Source organism: Etheostoma spectabile, chromosome 19 (assembly GCF_008692095.1).
Source record: "Etheostoma spectabile isolate EspeVRDwgs_2016 chromosome 19, UIUC_Espe_1.0, whole genome shotgun sequence".
Lineage (NCBI taxonomy): Eukaryota > Metazoa > Chordata > Actinopteri > Perciformes > Percidae > Etheostoma > Etheostoma spectabile.
The window spans coordinates 902,662-927,257 of NC_045751.1; the positions used below are offsets into that span (position 1 = coordinate 902,662).

At 40.5% G+C, this 24,596-nt stretch overlaps 2 protein-coding genes across 7 annotated transcripts in view; both read left to right on the forward strand.

Moving 5' to 3' along the window:
• The window catches only part of dhx15 (DEAH (Asp-Glu-Ala-His) box helicase 15), a 28,706-nt gene extending 17,408 nt beyond the window's left edge, over nucleotides 1–11,298 (forward strand). The window contains exons 8-14 of one of the 2 annotated variants that reach the window (XM_032544264.1): nucleotides 85–234; nucleotides 708–816; nucleotides 5,119–5,310; nucleotides 6,264–6,386; nucleotides 6,472–6,662; nucleotides 7,524–7,693; nucleotides 8,525–10,125. In XM_032544264.1, coding sequence (XP_032400155.1) covers nucleotides 85–234; nucleotides 708–816; nucleotides 5,119–5,310; nucleotides 6,264–6,386; nucleotides 6,472–6,662; nucleotides 7,524–7,693; nucleotides 8,525–8,642 — 1,053 coding nt within the window. In that variant the 3' untranslated portion in view covers nucleotides 8,643–10,125. Of the gene's footprint in view, nucleotides 1–84; nucleotides 235–707; nucleotides 817–5,118; nucleotides 5,311–6,263; nucleotides 6,387–6,471; nucleotides 6,663–7,523; nucleotides 7,694–8,524 lie in introns of both variants that reach the window. The other variant, XM_032544263.1, reaches the window with a different exon arrangement.
• Nucleotides 11,299–15,717: 4,419 nt separating this feature from the next.
• ppargc1a (peroxisome proliferator-activated receptor gamma, coactivator 1 alpha) overlaps nucleotides 15,718–24,596 on the forward strand; it is a 330,707-nt gene continuing 321,828 nt past the window's right edge. For 2 of the 5 annotated variants that reach the window (XM_032544183.1, XM_032544184.1), the window contains exon 1: nucleotides 15,723–16,432. In XM_032544183.1, coding sequence (XP_032400074.1) covers nucleotides 16,352–16,432 — 81 coding nt within the window. In that variant the 5' untranslated portion in view covers nucleotides 15,723–16,351. Of the gene's footprint in view, nucleotides 16,433–24,596 lie in introns of all 5 variants that reach the window. The other 3 variants (XM_032544182.1, XM_032544188.1, XM_032544189.1) reach the window with 3 other exon arrangements.

The window sequence follows — 24,596 nt, forward strand, 5'->3', positions numbered from 1 at the left end:
TTTTTTTTTTTACTCTAGAAAATGTACGTTGTGTTTGGAATTTTTTTTATTAACCTGAAATTCATCTTTTCCCTTTGCTATCAGGTATATAACCCACGTATCAGAGTGGAATCCCTTTTGGTGACAGCCATCAGCAAGGCCTCGGCCCAGCAGAGGGCAGGTCGTGCTGGGCGGACACGCCCAGGGAAGTGTTTCCGCCTTTACACAGAGAAAGCTTACAAGACAGAAATGCAGGTAGGAAACAAGGCAGACTGAAAATGGTTAGAAACATGTTTGATTTTCACATTGTTCAATGCCACAGGCGCTTTGTATTACCCCAAAGCAGCCCTCTAGCTGGAAAAGCTCTTTATTATGCAATATTTGCTCTCAGAATCCATGATTCCCAGTTCAGGTGAATTATAATTCCAAGAGTTTGGTGCAAAACCACTCTGCTTCCACCCTTTGTCATAACCTGTGCTAACGATACAGCCACCTTGTAACAATTGAACCTGCTGAAGCCTAGTTCTCCACAACAGGCTAATTCTTTCACGTCACGCTGAGTGGCAAAGGGAATTTTTAAAAGAAGTTAAATAGCCCTTCAAATGCCCTAGACTCCCGGTCTCTTTTCAAGTTGACATACGAGTGACACATGAGGAGATAGTAAGCTCCCTGACTCATTTGTTTTGAATTGTTTCTTGGGTTTGTCTCGTACCTCTTAACTGGCACAGGACAACACGTATCCAGAGATTCTGAGGTCTAATCTGGGCTCTGTGGTGCTGCAGCTGAAGAAACTGGGTATTGATGACCTGGTGCACTTTGACTTTATGGACCCACCAGGTTAGTATGGAAAAAATACTATTCTGATTTATTTTTTGGCTTAAGAAGACACATGTCTAGTCAGTCCCATGAAGACATGAAACTCTGCTATAAAATCTATTGTATATTCAGTTGAACTGTGGTTGTTTCATGTACAATATCAAATCTGTGTTGGCTATGTCACTTGGGAGCTTGGGGGAAAAACGACAAAGCAAAGATAAAATGATCTTGGCAGATAACAAATACTGCATAGTGAATGTTGGGAGATTTGAGTATAAGCGCTCTGACAGACATGGATTACACAGTAGCTTTGTTGTGCAGTTTTTATTCACACTTAAGTTTAGATTATTGCTGTTCAAAGTGCGCCAATAGAGTGATGTGTGGAGTTAGCATTCTGGCTGATCAGTCCATTTATGTTTCTGTCTCTGTATTTCATATTCCTTGTACATTTGAGTCATGCTGGATCTGGGCCAAAAAACAGACTGACTTTCATTGAAGTGCCAAGTTATGGCATTCTCCAGGATAGTGTGTGTTCCCGCGGAGACCACCCCTCCTTTCCCCATCCTTAACCTCACCCTCCCTCCCCCCTTTTCTCGCCATAATATAGTTTTCATCTCACCTCTGAGATTAAACTCATCTCTCCCCTCTCCACCGTGGCAAACGCCATTTTGAGAATGAAATTGGTTACATCAATAGCAGCACTATCACCTTGGCTATTGCCTTCCCTTTTTATTCCTCCAGTGAAACGTGACTGACCTCCACCCCCACATTTCTCACAAAACGCAAGGGTAAGCGTCAACATATGGGATTGGCCTTGTCTGCTGATTCTAACTGGGAACAGTGGGGTGAAGGAAAAAGGGAGGATTATCTTTTGTATATTTTGATCCACTCATGGCGAAAGGTTTCTTCTAACTACCCCCTTAGACCACTGGAAACCAGAGCTATTTGTGTGTAGCGGATGAAGTCTGCTTTATGTGTGCTGGAGTTCCTGGACACAAGCTTTATAGCATCTAGTTACAGTGGATCAATTTTGATGCGCTGTGTCAAAGGCCCACCCTTTAGAGTAAATGGACAGGTCAGAGTAAAAAATAAACTATGAAACAGTGTACATTAGTTTTGAAATTAATTTTTTGTTGTTGGTTGAAGTGCTTTTAATTCATTGTGGCAGAGCCTAGCAAACACACGTTTTGTATTGTTGTTCCTTAAGTTTAAATTTCAGTTGACTTTGAGTTTAGGTATTGTCTCCCTGATGATCAACAATATGTCCCCAAAAGCCAGTGGCTGTTTTCCATTTCAGCTTGTCCATCAGCTCAATGGGAACCTTGATTTTTCCTTTTACTGTGGGATGCTCAAATATATTGTTTATTTCTCTCTTTGCTTACCTCGCTCCTCGCTCACTAAACACAAGAGCGACAGTGTGAGCCAGCCAACGAAATGGAAAATCCAAAAGAAATCAGTAGCGATTTACACAAGGACTTGGTTGGGTGGGATCATTTACCTAGTGACATTTCCAAAGAAGTGCCTTTCGAAGCCAATGTGGTTTAATGTGCCTTTAGCATTTCGTCTCATTGATTTAGCCCTTGGTTAATATATCAGATTCTTGCGTGTGGAGGCAGTCAATACTTACTTTCTGATGAGCCGTGTTGTGTGTGTGTGTGTGTGTGTGTGTGTGTGTGTGTGTGTGTGTGTGTATATTGAATTTCCACACTGGTTCATCATGCTAGGAGTACTTGGAAATCAGATTCTCACCTTTTACTTAGCCCCATACAAGCCATTGGTGTGGTAAGTAATGTGGCCAGCACTCACTTTGTGTAAAAAAATAATAAAAAAATAAAAAGTAACTTTGATGCCCCAAATCAATATTTGTTAATCATAAAGAAATGCCTCCCTGCTGTTAGAAATTGAATTTCTTTGGGGGGGGGGTACTCTAGAGAAATGAAAGTGAACAAGCAGCGCAGCCAGTGTTTGAAGCTAATTTTCAGTTAACATGCAACTGGTCATTAGGCTTCAGCTCTCGGGAGCCAAAGGTCAATAATTGCATCTGGAGGAAAAAATCTTTTAACCAAGCGGTGGAAGCCTTTTGTGTTGAAGCATTAAGTAGAAAGTTCCCCTGTAATTGCATGAGTTGTTTAGGATTGCCTGGGCGGATGATGAAAAACGAGCTTTGCCGTGATTACTTCTTTGCTAAGTTGATGTCTAGCATAACTCATAACAGGCCTGCACAATTTGGAAAAAAATACGAATCACAATGTTTTTGCTTCGATATGGATATCACGATTTTTTGCCATGATTCTTTTGACCATGACAAAACAAATTGGCAGAACTGAACCAATGTTATTATAGTTTGGAATTTTTCATTAGTTTTCAATTTTACTTCATTTTAACTTTTGGTTTTCAAATTCATTTTAGTTTTAATTAGCTTTTAAAGCGGGTTTGCTAGTTAAGTTATTTTTTGAAATGCTCAGTTTTAGTTTAGTTTTATTTGTTTAGTTTTAACAGACATCAACTGACTAAAGGAGACAGACATCAACCGACTAAAGGAGGTGGACATCGACAGACTAAAGGAGACAGACATCAACCGACTAAAGGAGACGGACATTGACAGACTAAAGGAGACGGACACCGACAGACTAAAGGAGACGGACACCGACAGACTAAAGGAGACGGACATCGACAGACTAAAGGAGACGGACATCAACAGACTAAAGGAGACGGACATCGACAGACTAAAGGAGACGGACACCGACAGACTAAAGGAGACGGACACCGACAGACTAAAGGAGACGGACACCGACAGACTAAAGGAGTAGGACACCAACAGTTGTTTTTGGTTCTGGGATCGGCGGCTTGGAGTTCTCCTTTACCTTGTTAAGCTAAGCTAGGTTGTGTTTTTTTTCTCATATGTAGGCTACTTTCAAATTCATGGGATGTTTCCCTGTAATAAACTGTCCACATATGTTACCACCTTCCACTGCAAGGCACTTACTGACACAGTCAGTAAGTTCCGACTTTCGGTATTGCCATGACGCCAGGCAAGCCATGGAATGTCGGAATTTCTGGGTTCCCAGTCGGAAACTACACACGTCTACGGTCAGAAGGATATAACTTTATTTGCTCTATGAAAGACATTGACAAAGACGAAAACTAAGGATATTTACTCAATAATTTTAACCAAACAGATTTCTTTGGCACCTATAGCACATTACTCATCACTACAAGCCTGTAAACATACGCTTCATTGAAGAGAAGGGAGAGCATTGTAGCGCTTGGAAGCACTTTAAGACCTATTTTAAACAGTCTGTCTCACAGAAGAAAGTAGTAGCGTTTGTGATGCATTCGGCTCGTAAAATTAAATGAGAACCAAAGTCATTAAAAGAAAAAAAATCGATTGTGATTTTATAACGATTAATCGTGCAGCCTAACTCATAGTCATCTCACACACACACACACACACACACACACACACACACACACACACACACAGCCTTCTCACTTTGATTGACCTCATGCTCCCTGCCACTAAAACAGCCTGCTTTTGTTTGACTGTGTCGTTTCCTAAGTTGCGTCTGTCTTCTATTGAAGGTCCGTGTACAGCCGCTGTTTTATCAGCTTTTCTCTCGGGTTGCTTCTTGATTCATATTTGGTTGTTCAGATTGCAGATATCTTTTTACTGAGCAAACAAGCAAGCTCATGTCCCAAACTAATCTTTTGCCATTTATTTGCTTGACTGTTATGTTGTACACATATTTGACAGTTTACAAAAAAAGAAAATAAATCAAGATTCCTCCTTGGAGCTAATTTAATTGGATTTTGAAAACACCAACAGGAAATCGGGCATAATTTCTAAATCCTTAAACAGCCACATTTAACATACATCGCTAAGCAAAGTGCCAGACCCTCCTTGAAATACTTAAGTTCCATCTAATTTTAAATGCCAGAGTAGTAAAATGTATTATCTGGTGTGAATGTGAAGATGCCAAGACCTAAATAATACTCAGATTAATCCATAATGAACATAATCATTAGTTGATTATGTTCATTATTATTGATTAATCTGACTATCATTAGTTAAATTACTTGTCCATTAAAATAGCACCCAGCCCAAGGTGGCTTCTTTAAATGTCTCATCTGATCTAAAACTTCAGTTAACAATCATGGCTATTAATCAATCCTGCCATACACATGCCTGTGAAAAGGCTTCAAATCGTTCTTCTCAAGGAAAAAAAAGAGTTTGGGAAATTGTTCTATCTCTGTCGTCTGTGTTTTGCCCGTGGGCTTGGAACAGTTGTTAATGGCCCATCTCCCCCATTCTGTCTTCCCCAGCCCCAGAGACCCTGATGCGAGCCCTGGAGTTGCTGAACTACCTGGCGGCGCTCAATGACGGTGGTGACCTGACGGAGCTGGGCTCCATGATGGCAGAGTTCCCCCTGGACCCCCAGCTGGCCAAGATGGTCATCGCCAGCTGTGAATTCAACTGTTCAAACGAGATCCTCTCCATCACGGCCATGTTGTCAGGTAATGCTCAGGCTGTGTTGGTCTGAGCTGCTACTCTCTCCATTTCCTGTGCTCATGGGCCGTGCTTCAGAATTGACCAATGAGCTTAAAGGAAATATACTGAGCAGCTTCTTTCTACTTCCCGTACATGTATTTGTGTTCTTTGACCCTTCTTTTTTACTTTAGTTTTGCCCTTATCAAATTTGACATAGAACTGACTTAATCTGTATGAACAATAGATAAATCCCAGAAATTGAAAACTCTGAAGAAGTGCAGTCAAGTCAGTGGTGTCAGCTATTTGTGAGAAAGGGGAAAATACTTGTCTGTACAAAATGTATAGGTGTAGCTGTAGCAGCACCAGCATGCTACAGCAGTAATTGCACGTTAGGCTTGCCAAAGCAGAATGCTGCTCATTGAGATGAATCTTGACGCCTTTTGAAGGGAGTGCGAGGGTCTTTTGAGAGTGGGGAAATGGATTTAACTAGCTGTTTGGACGTGGTGTGCACTTAAAGCAGGTGTTCCAGGACAGCAGGTTTTTGCTGAGTTCATTAGAGTAAGCAGCGAAAGTACACCTGAGAACACTGCCGCCACAGCAACTAACCAAGAGACTCAATAAATACAGCTTTTAAAACCACAATTAATCAGGGTTGACTTTAAGCAAGTTCACAGAGGGTAGATTGCAGAACCAGAGTCCCCTGGATCAACTCTTCACCACTGATTTATCTTGCTTGAGTGTCGCTTCTCTAAGATGGGTGTATAAAGCCATACTGTAGTGCAGCAGGAAGGAGAAACCCATGCTTCTCCCCTTCTCTTTGACCCTCCACCTCCCCTTTTCCTACCATAAACACTTCACAATTCAGTGTGCCCTGTGAAGTGCTCTGTGCCTCTTGAGTTGAGGCCTTGTTCCTCTCTGTGGGATTTGCTTAACTTATCCCTATGGGCGGCGTGTTGGGGCCTATACCAACCTTGTTTAGTCCCACAGTGCTTCGTCCGACCCACGGAGGCTAAGAAGGTGGCCGACGAGTCTAAGATGCGCTTTGCCCACATCGACGGAGACCACATGACGCTGCTCAACGTCTACCACGCCTTTAAACAAAGTGAGTGTCCCTTTCATGCACACTTGCTTCACTGAAAAGTTGTCTTTATTTGTCCCTAACCCTAAATTGGCCCTGTCACACACAGACCACGACTCTACTCAGTGGTGCTATGAAAATTTTGTCAACTACCGCTCGCTGATGTCAGCAGACAACGTGCGGCAACAGTTGTCCAGGATCATGGACCGCTTCAACCTGCCGCGGAAGAGCACTGAGTTCAGCAGCAGAGACTACTACACCAACATCCGCCGTGCGCTGGTCACTGGCTTCTTCATGCAGGTCAGTCACACCAGTGTCCCTTGCTGAAGTGCTCTTGGAAGTATATTGCGTTTGTATTATTCTGCATTAGTAAACATTTTGAACTGGCTAACCTTAGCTATGTAGTATCCCTGTTCTTTAAAATTAATGTCAATACACCATTAAAGGTCCCCATTATTATTAATTTTTGTTTATCTGTGCAAATTCAGTCTTTGTCCAGCTCCGCTGCTATTCCGATGCTCATTGAAGTTTGCTATTATTGGGTTTGAAGTGTTTTTGTCCAAAGCCCAGTGCTGACTGAAAATGCAGCTGAGATGTTAATTGTAATGGATAACCACCTTTAAAGTACACACACACAGAGCTGCTTTGTTTTTAACACATAAAAAGAAATCACGTCAATTTGCTCCACGCTCAAGGAAACAAATGGCATTTTGCGAGCAGCCATTTTCAGGGCTACCTGAAACAAGCAACCTGACAAGTTGAATTATGGTGTTAATATTTAAATATTTGTCAACATTAACCTTTATCTTGGAGACAAATTTGCGGCTCGTGTTGGAGCTTTCACAGCATTTGTGAAATCATGTCTTTGTCGGGAAAGGCCTTTATTGAGACTGATTGCCTTGGTTAATCACAACAGCCACTTCGGCTTCACCTAGCATCTACAAAGTAGGGAGAATCGCTCACGGCCCAGTTACAAACAAGTTGTTCTTTACCGCCAGGCTGCTTTTGTATCAGAATCAGTTAATTACTAATGCGATTTTGATGGGGTCTCTACTGTGAAGTTACCGACCAAAATTTAATTCAGCACTAATATGAGATGGTCCTTCTCCGTGAGTGTTTGTAACGCGCGATGACCCTCTTCTCTCTCTCGGGTGCCAACAGATCGCTCACCTGGAGCGCACAGGCCATTACCTGACGGTGAAGGATAACCAAGTCGTCCAGCTGCACCCATCCACTGTGCTGGACCACAAGCCGGAGTGGGTGCTTTACAACGAGTTTGTGCTGACCACCAAGAATTACATCCGCACGTGCTCCGACATCAAACCAGAGTGGTAAGTTTCAGTTGGAGCATATTTTTGATATGAAGACAGTTATCAGAAAGAAATGGTTTTAATTTCACAAATGGTATTTCCTTGTCTTTTCTTTTTTTTTCATGCGAGTGAAAGTACAAAAAAAATCTACAAATGTGTTATCATTTTATTTTGATAGCTTGACTTATAGATAAAGGTTTTTTTCTTACATAATTACTTAATTGTTTGTGTACATCTGGGATAGTGTGTCACACTAGTGCATAAACTCTTTTTTTTTTTAACTCTGTTTGTTTTTTTAACTTTTTCTTACGTTTTTGTTGTTTTTTAATGTTTGTCACTTTTTTTTACTTTTAACACTATGTAACACTAACTTATTAACTTTAGTTTTACAGTTATTTTTGGACTTTATGGTGAATAAACCTAATTTTTAGGAAATTAAACCTAATGTTTTAGTTAGAAAAGCAGAAATTAGGAATTATTTAAACTAAAATTAAAATAATGTATGTTAATGGATAACCATAGACTGGAATATGTCAACTTTTACTCAATACTATTTCAAAACCACTTCAATGTTTTTCTTCATATGCTATATATAAATATATATTATAAATTGAATAAGACGCCCCAAAATTAATTAAAGTAGAGATGTCTACTTGCCAAAGAGCGTTGTGTGGAATCAATCATGTAATTTTGGGTAATTAAAAACAACATTAATAAAGGAAAACGGGTCAGTCTGACCCAAGGACAAACTGACACAATCACTTCCTGTACATTTAGAAAATATGTTTTATTTATTTTTCAAGTAAACACTGAAGACTATTTTTGTGACTGTTTACTTGCTTTTTTTCCTAGGCTGGTGAAAATTGCCCCGCAGTACTATGAGATGGGTAACTTCCCCCAGTGTGAAGCAAAGAGACAGTTGGAGCGTATCATTGCAAAAATCTCATCCAAGGAACACACTCAGTACTAAGAAGGTTTGCATGTGCTGCAACGTCATCCTCAGCATCTGTACAAAGTAAAACCTAAACGAATTTGAGCAGTCTTATTTTATTTGGCTTCCACCAACAACCTAATTTTGAATTCTATTTTTGTCTCACTGTGTGTAATGTATATTTCATGATGATTGATGAATTGTGTCCTTTAAGGGCCCCCTTGTTATTTTTCTTTTGAAGCCCAAAGGGTTTAGCAGTGCACTACCAGAAAGGAACTGTAAATGAGCAGTTATCTGGAATTTAGTCATAAACCATTTTGATTTAAAGCATGATATTTCATGTAAATTTAAGCATTCCTCTCTAAGACATAAGTCACAGCTCGGGATTCTCGGCTGTTTTGCTTCTCCTGCTAAAAACGGCATAAGTCCGTGGAAGCTTTTGAACAAATATCATTCTAAAAAGCTGTAGTTTGAGGCAGACATAATGTATTGTTCTCTAGTCATGGAGATACTGAGAGGGGTACTTTGGTCACATTTCCTGTCGCTATTCAACTTAATAAAAAAGACTTTGTAATAAAACGTTTTTCCAGTGTCAGCATTAAAATAACAGGATAATCTGTAGTTTAAGGTTTTCTCACACACACACACACAAACAGAGCAATCACGTTTTGACCTGCCAAATCCTGCTCGTTTCCTGGCTCTTTAGGGAAGTTAAATCTTCTTACTGGGATATTGATAGCTTCAGAAACAGTTGGAGTGAGGGGGAATGTTAATTACAAATGTTTCAGAAGAAGATCAGTGTGAAATCCCTGCTGTGCTGGAGCCTGTTCTGGCTGTGCTGCTTTGTGTCAGCGCCTCTCTAAAGTGTAAGGTAAAGCTTGCAGGGAGAAGCATAAATTCTAGCAGCGATATAGAAAATAACTAGAATAATGGTCAGTGACATAACTTGAATGCGTACTTAATTCTAGAGTCAAACCACGGCTGTCAGGTTAAAATTGAACTTGCAAGAATTCCTTAGCAACAATTCCTTAGGAAAGTTGGATGAGTTCTGACAAACTTTCTTGGAAGGCTTTCCTCTCTCATTCTGTGGGTCAACACTTAAACGAAGCAAGCTGCCTGTGAGTGGCGGAGCGTGACTTCCATGAACAGTGTGATAAACCGGACTCGTGAGAGGCCTGAGCATCCTGCTCCTACAATCTCAAAGAACTGGTTACTGCTACTTTGCAGCTGCCAGTTAACAGTGTGTCTTATGTTGTTTTCTTAAACATAACCACTTGGCTTTCAGAGAGTACACTTGCAACTTTGTAAAGGTGCACTCTTCCCCCCCCCCCCTTCCACAGATAACAGTCAATATACTATTCATGAGCAGTACTCCACAGCCAGTGGAAACATTGTGTAACATCTTCCGTGGCTCTGGATGGGCTTCGTCAAGTCTGAGAAAATAACTGAGGCATTTTAGCTCAGACTTGGAGACGTACAAATTTAAACAAAGTCTAAATTCCAAATTGGGGACTTGGTGTTTAAAAAAGGTGGGCATTTATGAAGCAGGGAAGATCTAACTAAAAGTTGGACCTACGGTTTTTAACCTGTCTCAAAAGGCCTTTCAACTTTTAAAGAAGACATTTTAAAAGCCGTGTTCCACTTGCTTGGATTTTGTGTTTTTTGAGATGGGACTTAATTGTTACTAGGGCTGCAGCTAACAATTTTTTTTTATAATTGATTAATATGCCAATTACTTTTTGCGAATAAACAATTACAAGGTACCTCCACCAATTTTACATATTAAAGTCTGTTTACATCTGAAAACCAGAGCGGCACAACGTCCGATATATGGCCTTGATTGATGGCGATTGAGTCTGCGTCTCCGGCTGGATAGGCTATTCTTTCTGTGTGGAAAGTTGGAAGCACGGGAAAGCAATATAATTCTTTTATCAACGAAGTTTGAGCTCTACCTTGTCTGGGCACAATGACAAATGCAAATCAAAGACCCTCATTTTGTTTTCATAGGTTTCTTACATCACCTTTTTAAAAAGCAATTTCTTTAACTGCTTCTAATCCAGATTTCTTTTTGTTCAGGTAGCCTTTATGATAGCCTAACCTTGCCTTAGTCTGTTCTGTATCTCAACTTTACATCAATTATAAGGGAATATACATAACATTGACCTGAGGATAGAGGCAGAAATGCACCACTAAGCATTTTTCACAATCTCTGTAGTGTCTGGAAGTAGACGGGCAGAGATACAAGACCTGCTAAGGGAGTATTTAAATTAAGCCTGCAGATTGTGTTATATGCTAAGTCAGGAAATTAGCATGTGTGCTTTAATATTTGTGGACTATTGGGAGACAAGTTTTTAAGTGGATGGCCTTTTGCTTGGGAACGTACACAGAACCACAAAATGGTGCCGGGGAGATTAGTCTCTCCAAAGTGAAGCCAATAGAAAACCCATTAGTTTGAGCTGATCTGGAAATTATATTGAATTGATCCTGAGGTAAGAACAGTTTTTCAAGCTCAATACTTCCCATTGATTCACACTGCCATAATTACAAATGAAAATTATAATGTCTCCAAGTTGTTTTTTGTGAGTGTCTGATAAGAGGGTGCACAACGATTGCATGCAGTCCTACTTGTGCTTAACCATACAGTATACATGTAATGGCTGTATGGTGTTATTAAAAATTGAATTCTGACAGAGTTGGAATGAGTCTATCTGGAGTTCATCTTTTTGTTGAGCTGTTTGAGCTGAAAACTTATTTGAGGTCAAGGATATACTGTACATTTCCTCGCACAGCTGCTCATAACACACTCATCCTAGCACGCTGGGCTGATGTTAGGGGCCATTTTATGTGGTTCCTTGACAGTAACTCAAGAAAAGTAGCAAACACAAACAAATATCAGACAGGTATTGTTCAGCGTGTTCCCAAACGGTGTGAATCACCACCCCGCTACAGCTCAATCTCCTGCCACCCACAGAGTCCAGTATAGTGCCTCATCATCATTTGAGGCCGTGGGTAGGGAACTTTATTGCAGAACACCTCAGCGTTTCAGGAAATCCATCCCCCTCCACCCAGTCCTCCTCCCATCCCACGCCGGTCCCCCCCCCACCACCAACGCAACGCAGCCACCAATCGGAGTTGAGACAGGTGTCTTATCTCCATCACACAGCACAAGCACAGCCAATCTTCCAGGAAGATGGCGACTGGAATGTGACAAATCCATCTGTCCTGGTTTGAATTTGTATGCTAATTTGAAGTAATAGCCCCTCTGGTGACAGTGCAAGGGAACAATTCAATCATGCCATCTATGACAGTTGCTTTCCAGCCTTCTCTGTGATATGGGAGTATATGCACGTACTGCCGGGTTAGGCTTGATAAATTGGTTATGTAGGGGAGATGTGGCATGTAGACTGCATGTTCAAAATGGGCTGCCAGTTTGAAATGAATAACGTAACTACTGAAGGCACCTGTGCTGAAATGTGCAGCCACTACCTGTCAGCAGAGGGGAAACAATATTTGATTTGACCTCATTTATTTCCCCCTCAACGCAGCCAGATTGGTGGCTGTCCTGCACTTTCACCCAATTTCCCCACCACAGCCTACATGAGATATTGTGTGAACAATAGAAATATCCCCACATAAAATCACACCAACACAATTGTTACATTGTCACACTGAATTATCTCAGGCTGTTGATTTGAGTCTGTGAAACGCTTTCATGTGTCACTGGGCAGAAGAAGAAACGGCTCAGAGAAGGCCCGCAGAAGATACAGACAGGCACACAAGTAGACAAACAAGCTGAGCTATGCCATATATTCAAAAGGAAGCCAGCTCTGTGATTTGTGATTTCTCTTGTGCCTTGGCACTCCCCTGCACTGTGCAAATGTATGGCACTCCATAATCTTTAAATTAATCTACACAGCACAGGACAGATTATGGTTGATGGTGACAGATAAGGCTAAAGAACAAACCACTCTTCATTTTGCTTGCATCAGTCTTTTTCTTTTTCCTCCAGATCAAGGCTTGCTTTCTTCCAAGGGACTGAGTTGGTTGACCACATTTTCCCCCCAATAACGCATTTCCTTTGAAATATGCAACACAACAATCAAAACCTGCAAGTCTCAGAGAAAGCTCAAAGCCTTGCAAAATCTTTTATTTATTACTACTCAAAGGCGTAGCATTTTAATGCATTTTTATTCCATGATTTGCAGTATTAACCCTGCTAACAAGCCTCGTGAGAATTAACCGGATGAAATATGTAGTCTGCGTCATATGGCCAATCTCTACAGGGGGACATTCACCGTTGTTCTGTCTTTCTATTCTCTCACTACTGCAGTGAAATCTTGACAATTTCTCCAGGAAAAAGAAAATGTACAGAGCTGTGCCAATTGACCACACTTCAAACGGGTGCAGATCATGCGTGGCAAACACATCTGATCAAACAAGGAGGCCAGCAAAGTGAGCTGATGAACAAAAGGGCCGTCTAACTGCATGGCGCTCACGTCACAATGAATAGTGTGCTAAAAGACAGCTCTCCAAATGAGCTCTGCCAGCAGCCTTCCTTGTAAAGTTTGCAGTGAACTAAAAGATTTTCTGTGCTCAGCATGGCTGCACGTGGATAACAATTTCTGTAGTAATATTGTACTGGTTTTGTTCTGTTGTCTTTCGCACAATGCTCTAAAATAATGACAATCTATTTTTTGACTTACGCTTTACAAATATATTTATTTTAGTCAGGCAGGCTTTTAATCCATTATAATGGGCTTGTTCAAAACTTGCGTCTCATAGTCTGTGTTAAATAATAGAATAAAGAAGGTTTTTGGGATGATGCTTTATGCAACTAAACCTTTTGAATTTGCTATGCATTAAACATGAATTTTCCATCTTAAAAAAAGTGTGACATGTAAATAGTCTCTAAGCCCAGGTGCAGTTCAACTCTTGACTGACAATGAATGGATGTAGACACACAGCATACAGTACATACACACAGAACCTCTCCACCATTCTTCAACCCAGTGAAAATCTTCCATCAGATGGTAGACCTCTGTCCTTCTCAAATGTGGACAGACAGCTCCCTCTATTACAGCAGTGGTAGTCCTGGCTCCAGAGTACTAGCTCTTTTCAATCCCAGCAGCTCGTTTACTGCATTCATCTGGTGGCTCACATTTAAATCAGCCTCTTGAAGATATGAACCAGCATGGCTCGTCTTTTGAAGCTGCATTGAAGCCTGTGGCTTATTGATCAACTGCACAGTGTATTCACAAGTGGTCAGCAAACCTTAGGTTTTAGCCTATCAGGTATACGGTTGGTATACTACATTGACATGTATGTATCAGTGTATGGTGTAATGTATGATCAGAGGTGGAAAGGAATGAATTGCAAATACTCGCCTTACTATTGAGTAGTTTTTTGTGTACTTGTACTTTTTAAATTAATTTATTAAATCTGAAATTTTCCTTTTCCTTAAGTATGTATTGTTTAAAGAATTGTACTTTGCTACATTTTGGAAAAAAAAACCTCTGAGGAAACAACTGCAGTGAAGGATGGGCAGGATTGGTAGATTGTGTTCACTGGCGCTAAAAACCGAAGGATTGAGACGGACAGCAGTTAGACACCAGTGATGCAGACCAAGCTAAAAAAGGAAATTCAAAATTGTTAAATCCTGCTGACGTTGAACTCAATAGAAATGAAGTAAACCTGAATTTTGTGCTGTTAAATAAGGCAGGTAACTAAAGTGAGAAGTGAATAAAGTACACATTGTAGCTTCTAAAAGTGAGTTTCAAGAAGTAATGGGAGGTTTTAGCATACGTTTTGAAAGAACTTTACAGTGGCTTGAGAAAATATACACACCCATGATAACAATGATTAAAAAGAGGAATAAAAAAACATTTTTTAAAAATTGATCTTAATGCCTTAATTCAAAAAATTTAGGAAAATCCAACCTTTTAAGGACACCAATTTTCTTTGTGAATGAATAATCCTTAAAATACAGGGAGCATAAGTATACGCCCCCCTATGTTAAACTCCTATAGCGGCAGGCAAATTTTTATTTTTAAAGGCCAGTTATTTCATAGATTAGGATACTATGCATCCTGATAAAGTTCCCTTGGCCTTTGGAATTAAACTACCCCCACCATCATCACATACCCTTCGCCATACAAAGAGATTGGCATGGTTTTATGGTTGTATACTTATGCCCCCTGTATTTTAAAGAAGAACGTTTATTTATAATACATTATTCATTCACAAAGAAAATTAGTGCCCTTAAAAGGTTGGATTTTTCTAAATTTTTTTAATAAAGGCATTAAGATCAATTGCCAAAAGATGTGTTTTTTTATTCCTCTTTTTAATCAACTTTAGCATTGGTGTGTAAACTTTCTCAAGCCACTGTAGGTCTAACATTTTAACTTTCATATCAGTATTTCATCTTAATTAAATTTCCTGCATTGTTTGTATTTGTTTGGTGTTATTAGACCTCTGCTCAGGTTGAAGCTAGGCAGAATTATGCAAGGAATTACATAATGTCCCCAGTTTCTCTGTACCACAGTAATAATAAAGGTGTGTTACCCCTAAGTAACAGGGGACAAAGGAAGCCGTCATTCAAACATGCCCACACAGTCCTGAGACAACACCTATGTGTGTGTACTATTACTACTATTACATTGTCGTATTTGTCTGTTTCAAATACACTTTAAAACATTTAAAAGTAACGTGATTCTTGGTGTTTCATTCCTGTCACACAAATACATCATTTGTATATTCAAGCTAAATGTTTTGCAAGTTGTTGTCTATTTTTTGGTTCCCTCCAGCTTGCGCAAAGTTTAATTCAAAGCCTGTATAAGTTATAACAAATATTAAGAGTTATTCGGCTGCACTCTTTTTTATAGCATGATTTTGTAGGTTGTAGGTAAGTGACACCAACAAGTCAAAGAAAATGTGGAGTATTTCTTATTTTGTGTCTAAAGCAATCAGAAATTATTATTTAACATGAATCCAAGCCACTCCAGCACAAGGGTCACAGCATAGTAGTGGTGTCCATAGCATGGGCACAACTTGTTGCTAGTAAGCCCACAATGCATTGCTGCACATTTGATGACATTTTCTAATCAGCAGCAGGTCAGTGACAATGCAAAATGCTAATTAATGATTTAAAAGTGTCCAGAATGTCACTTTAGTAGTAGCCTTGCAGTAGTGTAGCAAGGAATAATGAACAAGTGAACTAAGGAGTGATTTTGGACCAGTTTGTTTTAAATTGCAGCCATTCAACACTACTGCCGCTTGAGCACCAGGTAAATTTAATCAAGAGAAAGCTAGCTATTTAGCTAACTAGCTTAGTACCGTATGTTCACGAGCACATTTGTGGGGTGACAGGAGAGATAACAAGAACAACAGTCATTTTAACACTGACATTTAGCTATAAAGTGGAATTTAGCTAAATGACCACGTTAGGGACACTCATAACCCCGCGGCTGACACCCACCGGTGGTCCGCGGACCCTGCTTTGGGAACCATCACCCTCGAAAGCATCACTCTATTTTTTGGGAGAAGACGCTCACGTGACGGGGAGAAGCCAGCAGCCAGCACACCGCCGCTGTTCGTTTGACAGCTTCCACAGCGCCGGACGGAGAAGCAAGCGGGGCAGAGGGACACAGACAAAGAGACACTCGTCGAGGGAAGACAAATAGAAGACACAGTCTCCTTTTGCAACATACGAACTCCACAGACTCCTCCAACCGAGACGGCTGGCACACGCCATGGACGGTTATGCCCGGACCGAAGATGAGAGCTTCTCCTCCTGCCTCCTGAACCTCACCTGGGAGAATTGCTACGAGCAGGTAGGACACGACTCTCTCCAACATAACGCTATCATATCACTTTCGGCAACAACAACAACAAAAAAGCGTACAACGAACATGCTCTGATAAGAAAATAGTCAAATAAGTTGTAACGTTACAGGATGTCCCGAGTGAGTAGCCTGCATGAGGAAAGTTCACAAAACTTCACAAAACTTCGTTCTCCTTTTAATTAATGATCCGCAAAAGGCTCCTGAATACCCTCTTTCCATTTCGTGTATTTTTCTACCAGGTATGTTTCACACTTTTGCTGCTTGACATTACAGTTCTAACTAAATGAAGAAGTAAGACTAAGAGCCCCAATGTGTCCAAACTACTTTTCTAAAGGGTTGTCTCTCCGAACTTCCACAGCGCTCTGTAAAATGGGCTCAAACATCCTGCCCTTGAAATCAATAATAAATAAACCTAGTAGACAAAATAAATCTTATGCCAGGAATTCTATAAATAAATTAGAGATGAGCACAAACTTGGCATTCCTTTTGAAGTAAGCTATCTGAAACGCTTCAGTATTATGTGGACTCATAAGACGCATCATATCCCTGTGTCTGGAGACCCATGGGGTTGCCAGGTAGGTGTTAAAATCAGGTAATGCAAACTTGGATTGGACCGAGTTTGTTGTTGTTGAGAATATAATTGGTGCTGGGCCTGTTCTCTCACACAGCAGAGCAGCAGTGGTGTCTGTAGATAATTACCTAATTCCTCCGTCTTCCCTCAAGTTTAATCAGTTCTGCCTTTAAAATACACTTATCGTGCTGTATGAAGTCTCTCCTAATTCTCACATTCTAATTTGTGTGAGGAATGTGCGAGGCTAAAGTCATCTGCCACAAGAATGCCAATGAAATCATTATCTGAATGCTAAGAGGGCTCTCAGCTATTTATCAATTTTTTCTCATTGATTGATGGCAAAATATTCGTACAGTGATTTTAATGGTAATTTACATGAATGCCACCATGAGAGCTCAGGATAGGCTACAGAATATGTATTTTTGTGTTATCAGTATACAGGTTGCAATTCAGCGGATGAGGACTTTTAACAAATTCTTCCGTGGTTTAGTGGACCACCATTTTGAATTACAAGTAATCACAAATTAAAGAGGATTAGGCTCTTAAAGCTCAAGCCTGTGATTGGCTGTGCTAAGAGTCATTTTGTAACAGTTGTTTAGGCACAGAAAACAAAAGCCACACTAAATATGATTCAGAAGTCATTGTGAATGGCAATTTAAATGTGCAACGGTTAAGCTTCAGAAGTTTCTTCTGCAAAATGGATTTAGACACGTCATACATTTAGAAATTTACAATACTTATATCCACAATGAATTATTGACTAAGCAGCATAGATTGTAGTTGGATTCACACCCATCACTTGTGTTCAACTTGAACGGAGGGTTGAAAAGTAGAAGAAAATGTGCTTTAAATTGATCTAAAAACATGACAGCCAATACATTTGTGGAGTGCATAATTAAATAGTCCACTCCTTGATTAGCTGATTATAAGAAAATAAATCACCAATCATTTTAATCCATTCATGTTTTAAGTCAATTACCAAGCATAGAAACTGAAGATTGGCTTGTTCATCTTCTCAAATGTGTGTAGTTGCAGCTTCTCTATGTTATATGATACTGTGAATTCTGTTAATCTTTGGGTTTGGACCCTTGGTTGGACAAACCAAACAGTTTAAATTCAGTTTTACTTTACCATCATTATATGTGGGAACAACGAATCATGGTCTTGCCTTTCCAGGATAGTGCAAGTTGCCTTGCCATTTGTCAAGACAATTTAACTTTTTCTGACATTTCGTAGACTAAATGATAATAAAAATGATCGTTAGTGGCAGGCGGCTCTACATTTCTGTGTCACATTATTAGTTAATAAAATCTGGTCTCCCTCAAAAGCTTGCATGTAATCTCCCAAATTTCATCTGCTCTTCCAGCATGTTGTTAGCCATGCACATGTCCTCCCTCGCCCTCCCCAAGTCCTACGGCGGGTGGGTAAGTAAATAAATAAATAAATAAGGGAGTAAAGGGAAATGTTGACACAGCCTGTCCTTGTGGCCAGATTATCCACTCATGCTTGAACGCTGGGTATAGGCCCTGCATTATTCAGCCTAAGAAACAGAGACGGGGAAAAACTGTGGAAAATGTGGGTCCTGCCGCAGGAGGGTGTGTGTGTGTTTTGGGGAAAGCGCCTCCACTTTTCCAGGAGCAGACATGGGGATAGCTGAAATGCACGGGGTGGGGAAGATGATGTCTTCGCTTAATTATCAAATGAACTCATTGCCTCTCTCTTTACTCCATCTCTTTCTTTTTCCACTCTCTGCATCTTACACACTCGCTTCCCCCTCGACAGCTTTCTTGGAGGCTGCTGTCCGTGGTGCTGAAAGTTTCATCACACATTTTGTGCATGTCTTTTTAGAATTCCAGGCTCCAGTCCCTGCTCTTCAAAAGCAATGTATTCAGTTTGTTTCGACAAAAAGCGTGCCAGCACTTGGCAGTCCAGCTCAAAAGGGTGAAGCCTATCATTCAAGATGTTTGAAAAAGCTGCAGGTAACGTGGCGTGCTCTCAGAAGCAGTAAGGACTAATGCATTTTTTCATGTGTCTGCTTCTGCCTACAGCATATTTCATCACAGCAAGGCTCAAGTTGCATTACTACTCACTCAATGGCTTGGTTAAATGAAAGCTCCTTGCTCTTATGTACAGTATTTGATCCATGCGAGTCACTTATTTTTTCAGTGTAATGATTCTGTAGCCTGAATCGGTTTAGTGGGGGCACACTTTATTATACTTCTATTTGTTTTGAGCATAGAATGATGTGCTCCACGTTAATTGATAGGAAATTAAAGTAAGATTCATTGTTAATTTGAGTCTGCTATATAGGGTGTCATGGTTAAGTGCTATGAAGTGGCCAAAGTGAGAATGAGCTGAATGATGTCTGATACTGTTGATTTGATTTTTGGAACACTGTGATGTAGTCAATTCCAAATGTTGAATAACGAACCACTGATTGACTGCGGATTGAGTTAGCCCATGTGAATCAGCAGAGGCTCATGATTGTCTCCAAGACGCATGGTAGCAGTGATAAGAAATGTAGTACGAGGTGAACTGGCCATTCCAAATTTAAATTCAAATGAAGAAAAAATGCAGGAAAAACATCAGGCAAAACTTGAAAAAAAAACATATTACCCGTATCATTAACTCACTCGTAGGGCTGGATCCGAATATTCAGATATACTTCGATGGGTAGGTATTCGATTTTCAATTTTGGGATTTGAATATTTGTTTTTTTGAAAGAAATGTGCATGTAGGCTGAAATTCACTGTGGTGTTTAGTAGAGATTAAGCTGCTATCTAATTGTCCACTACAAACAAGCAGTCTGATGTGATTAGAGGTCTGTATGGTTATACTGTATCAGCCTGGTGTCGTTGTCAGGCGATTTGTGAAAGGTAAAGATGGTACAGCTCTGCAGTGTGCATAATGCCAATACAGTGAGGCACTGCTGGCTAAGCATTCCTCAGCACACACTGCGTCGGCCACTAAAACGCAAGACTTTCCATTTGTTTTGAATGCCTACAGCAAAAAGTTGAGTCAGATTCAACTTTTGGAGAAAAACAACCTGCTGTAACCCTGCGGTGGACAATCGTGTAATGGTAACCAGTTGTCAGACTCGGTCCCTATCGTTGTGTGGGAGTCAGAACGTACAGTAACAGGGAACGTCACTGCCTCTATCGCTGCTGCAAAAAAGTTTTAAACACTATGAAGGTAAAAAACAAAACACAAGTGCTGAACTGCCCTGGATTTTATTTAATGACAGGTGACTGTGTCCTGCAACAAGAAAGCAGTCACTTCATCTCTCGCTTAGTCTCTTTTTCTTTCTCTCTTTTTCCATGAAATAAAGCTGCTTTTAGGTGTGGTCGGAAATGTTGGTTTTACATGCCGCTGCTGCTGTCCCTGAAGCTTTGAATATTTGATATCGAAAAGCCTCAAAGCTTCGAAGCTCAACAAATGGTTTTCTGTACTTTTTGTCATGTTTACCTAGAACTAGTCTCACGTCTACAGCTACCCTCAAAAGAGTGTTTCTAATTTCTATGCTGGCACATCTTTACATTTTTTAATTTTTATTATTATTTTTTTTATCAACAAGTGTGTGCTTGCTGAACACGTTTCTTTTAATAGCAACCCACAGGAGCATGGCCTGTCTTGCAGTTTAATGAGAAGCGTGTTGTTCCCTTGCAACATATTGCCAAGATATGGATGGGTAATTATCTAATCAAGACTTTGTGAAAGTGCCGCCGCTTACTCACCGCTGACCTGCTAACCGTCTGCCAGTTTTGCTGCAATGTTTTGATGATGATAAGCTATGTTCACAGATGTAAAAAGGACAAATCTAAAAGCCAACATCATAGCAACATGGTACTTATTTATTTACTGACATGCCGTAGTTGTAGCTGTTCTGTCTCCATGGTAATTTTTTTTAATGATTTAACAAGGAAGTAGGAGCACTAAGAATAGGAGATGGCAAGGGTTTCTTAGCAAAGACTAAAGCAAGTTTGGTGACCACATCATAAACATACACTACCGTTCAAAAGTTTGGGGTCACCCAAACAATTTTGTGTTTTCCTGAAAAGTCACACTTATTCACCACCATACGTTGTGAAATGAATAGAAAATAGAGTCAAGACATTGACAAGGTTAGAAATAATGATTTGTGTTTGAAATAAGATTTTTTTTACATCAAACTTTGCTTTCGTCAAGAATCCTCCATTTGCAGCAATGACAGCATTGCAACCTTTAGCATTCTAGCTGTTAATTTGTTGAGGTAATCTGGAGAAATTGCACCCCACGCTTCCAGAAGCAGCTCCCACAAGTTGGATTGGTTATGGGCACTTCTTGCGTACCATCGAGGTCAAGCTGCTCCCACAACAGCTCATGGGGTTCAGATCTGTGACTGTGCGCTGGCCACTCCATTACCGATAGAATACCAGCTGCCTGCTTCTGCTCTAAATAGTTCTTGCACATTTGGAGGTGTGTTTAGGGTCATTGTCCTGTTGTAGGATGAAATTGGCTCCAATCAAGCGCTGTCCACTGGGTATGGCATGGCGTTGCAAGATGGAGTGATAGCCTTCCTTATTCAGAATCCCTTTACCCTGTACAAATCTCCCACCTTACCAGCACCAACAACCCCAGACCATCATATTACCTCCACCATGCTTAACAGATGGCGTCAGGCATTCTTCCAGCATCTTTTCATTTGTTCTCGCGTCTCAAACGTTCTTCTTTGTGATCCAAACACCTCAAACTTGGATTCATCCTCCACAACACTTTTTCCAGTGTTCCTCTGTCCGATGTCTGTGTTCTTTTGCCCATCTTAATCTTTTTCTTTTATTGGCCAGTCTCAGATATGGCTTTTTCTTTGCCACTCTGCCCTGAAGCCCAGACCCCGCAGCCGCCTTCACTGTAGATGTTGACACTGGTGTTTGCGGGTACTATTTATGAAGATGCCAGTTGGGGACCTGTGAGGCGTCTGTTCTCTCAAACTAGAGACTCTAATGTACTTATCTTCTTACTCCAGTTTGGCAACGCGGCCTCCCACTCTTTTTTCTACTCTGGTTAAAGCCTGTTTGTGCTGTCCTCTGAAGGAGTAGTACACACCGTTGTAGAAAGCTTCAATTTCTTAGCATGTCTCGCATGGAATAGCCTTAATTTCTAAGGACAAGATAGAATGTCGAGTTTCAGATGAAAGTTCTCTTTTTCTGGCCATTTTGAGCGTTTAATTGACCCCACAATGTGTGCTCCAGGAACTCAATCTGCTCAAAGGAAGGTCAGTTTTGTAGCTTCTGTAACGACCTAAACTTTTTTCAGATGTGTGAACATGATTGCACATGGTTTTTCTAATCATCAATTAGCCTTCTGAGCCAATGAGCAAACACATTGTACCATTAGAACACTGGAGTGATAGTTGCTGGAAATGGGCCTCTATACACCTATGTAGATATTGCACCAAAAACCAGACATTTGCAGCTAGAATAGTCATTTACCACATTAGCAATGTATAGAGTGTATTTCTTCAAAGTTAAGACTAGTTTAAAGTTATCTTCATTGAAAAGTACAGTGCTTTTCCTTCAAAAATAAGGACATTTCAATGTGACCCCAAACTTTTGAACGGTAGTGTAGATGTACCCAAATTAAACTTTATTTTAATTCTAAATGAATATGTGACTCACCAGAGGAAGCAACATGCTTTGAGTCCCTATGGAACTATAACATGAATTAGTTGAGTTAAGTTAGATGAGTTAAATCTAATGTAAAGATTTTAAGCAGGAGAAGCTTTTTTACTACACCACCGCGGCCAATCACATACTGTATATTAGTTGAGAGAGAGAAAAAAGATAGTGTTGATGCTTTTTGGCAAAATATCTTTCAGCTTCATCTTCAGTCTTCATCCTGTCTCTGTGAGGAGCTTGTTTAACAGATAAATTAATGTAATCACAATATTAGTTTCCAGAGATATTAATCTGGTTTTCTCGCACTGTGCTGTCTGAATCCTCATCATAGCAGGGGGAGTGCAGGCACTCCAGACTACATTCTTTGATTATGTGTGGGAAAATGTCTTCCTCACCATTGACAATCTGTTGATACCTTGCAAAATCTGAGATGAAAGGAAATGCAGCTTAGACTGTGAAAAATCCTTGCCTTCTCACCGGGAGGTAAAAGTACTCTCACAAACATTGAATTGTACATCTGAAGTGTTATCAATTCCACCTGAAACGGAGGGCCCCGGTGGCAAAGCTGAACCCCTGTGCTTTTGATCGCACCAACAGTGCCTGTAAATAAGTATTTTCCCATCTCCCTCTCTCTGTCTCTCCGTTTCTCTCTCTCTCTCTCTTCCTCCCCCACCAAGGTGTCTGGAGGGGGGGGGGGGTTCCTTTGATTATCTCCGCTGTGGATTAATTGCTTTTCTTAACCTCTGCACAGACGTGCTCCTACACCGCCCCGGAGCCCGCCGCACGCGCCCAGATGGACCCCTGCCAGGAGAAAAACAAACCACACCGTGCCTCTATCTAACCACCTTCTCTCAATTACTGACCTTCATCCTTGCATTTTGCCTCGGATGTTATCATTGGCATGATCAGTGTATTTACTTTGTTTGTTTAGCTAGTTACTTGGCGCACTGCAGCATTCTTGGCTAGATTTGAAGGAGGACTGAGCATGTGTGAGCAGTGTATTCATTTCTAGAAAGAGTCACAGCAGTGGATGAGAAGACTGGTGTTGTCAGTTAAATGTATTGTGTGTCATAAAGTGTCTGTAGGTCACATGTCAAGTGACGTGTGGGGGGGGGGCTTTTGATGCAGGAATATTACACTGCCTTTTTTGGAACCATCCTTATTCTATGATTAAATAGATTTTGGCCTTGAGATGTGCTGGCCAAGCAATTTCAGTCACGTGTTTTTCCCCAACACTGAGTGCTCTTTCCCAAATCACTTTGCCTTTGAGACACGCATGTGCATCTCTGAAAAGATCCCAGCCCCTGAGTCCATACACTGTTATACAGCAATGGCCTGCTTCCTTCAGACTTTGGCCTTTGTTTTCTTCTTTAGGACATGCTGAAAGCACATCCTGGGGCCATCTCAATGATTTATACGCTACATCTTACATGCAGACCACCTACTGTATCTTCACAGTATGGGCAACACTAAATGTTCTCAGAATGATTCAAAGTTTGATTGCAGGAGTAAAGAAAAAGTTCAAATCTTTTTTTTTTTTTTTTTGGTGCTGACTGAGAGTTAAAAATGTCAACATGAAGAAGTTTATGTCTTAGCCTAGAGTTATTTGCAGAAAAGTGTCAGAAATACAGTATAACCTTTCCAGTCTCTGGCGGGAGTTTCATAATCCATAACACTGACTTTTTGGTCTTGGTCTCTCTCCAGTTCATCTTTTTTTTATCTCAATAAGTGAATCCAGACAAACTTCTCTTATAATTTGAATTTTGCATGACTGTTGATGACATTAACGTAAGTGGCTTTAGTTTTTTTTTCTTCTAAACCCTAAAGTGTAGCCTAATTGGTTCAGGTGTTTGAAACAGAGAGCACTGTGGGGCTCCAGTCCAACAGAGATGAGACAACACACACACACACACACACACACACACACA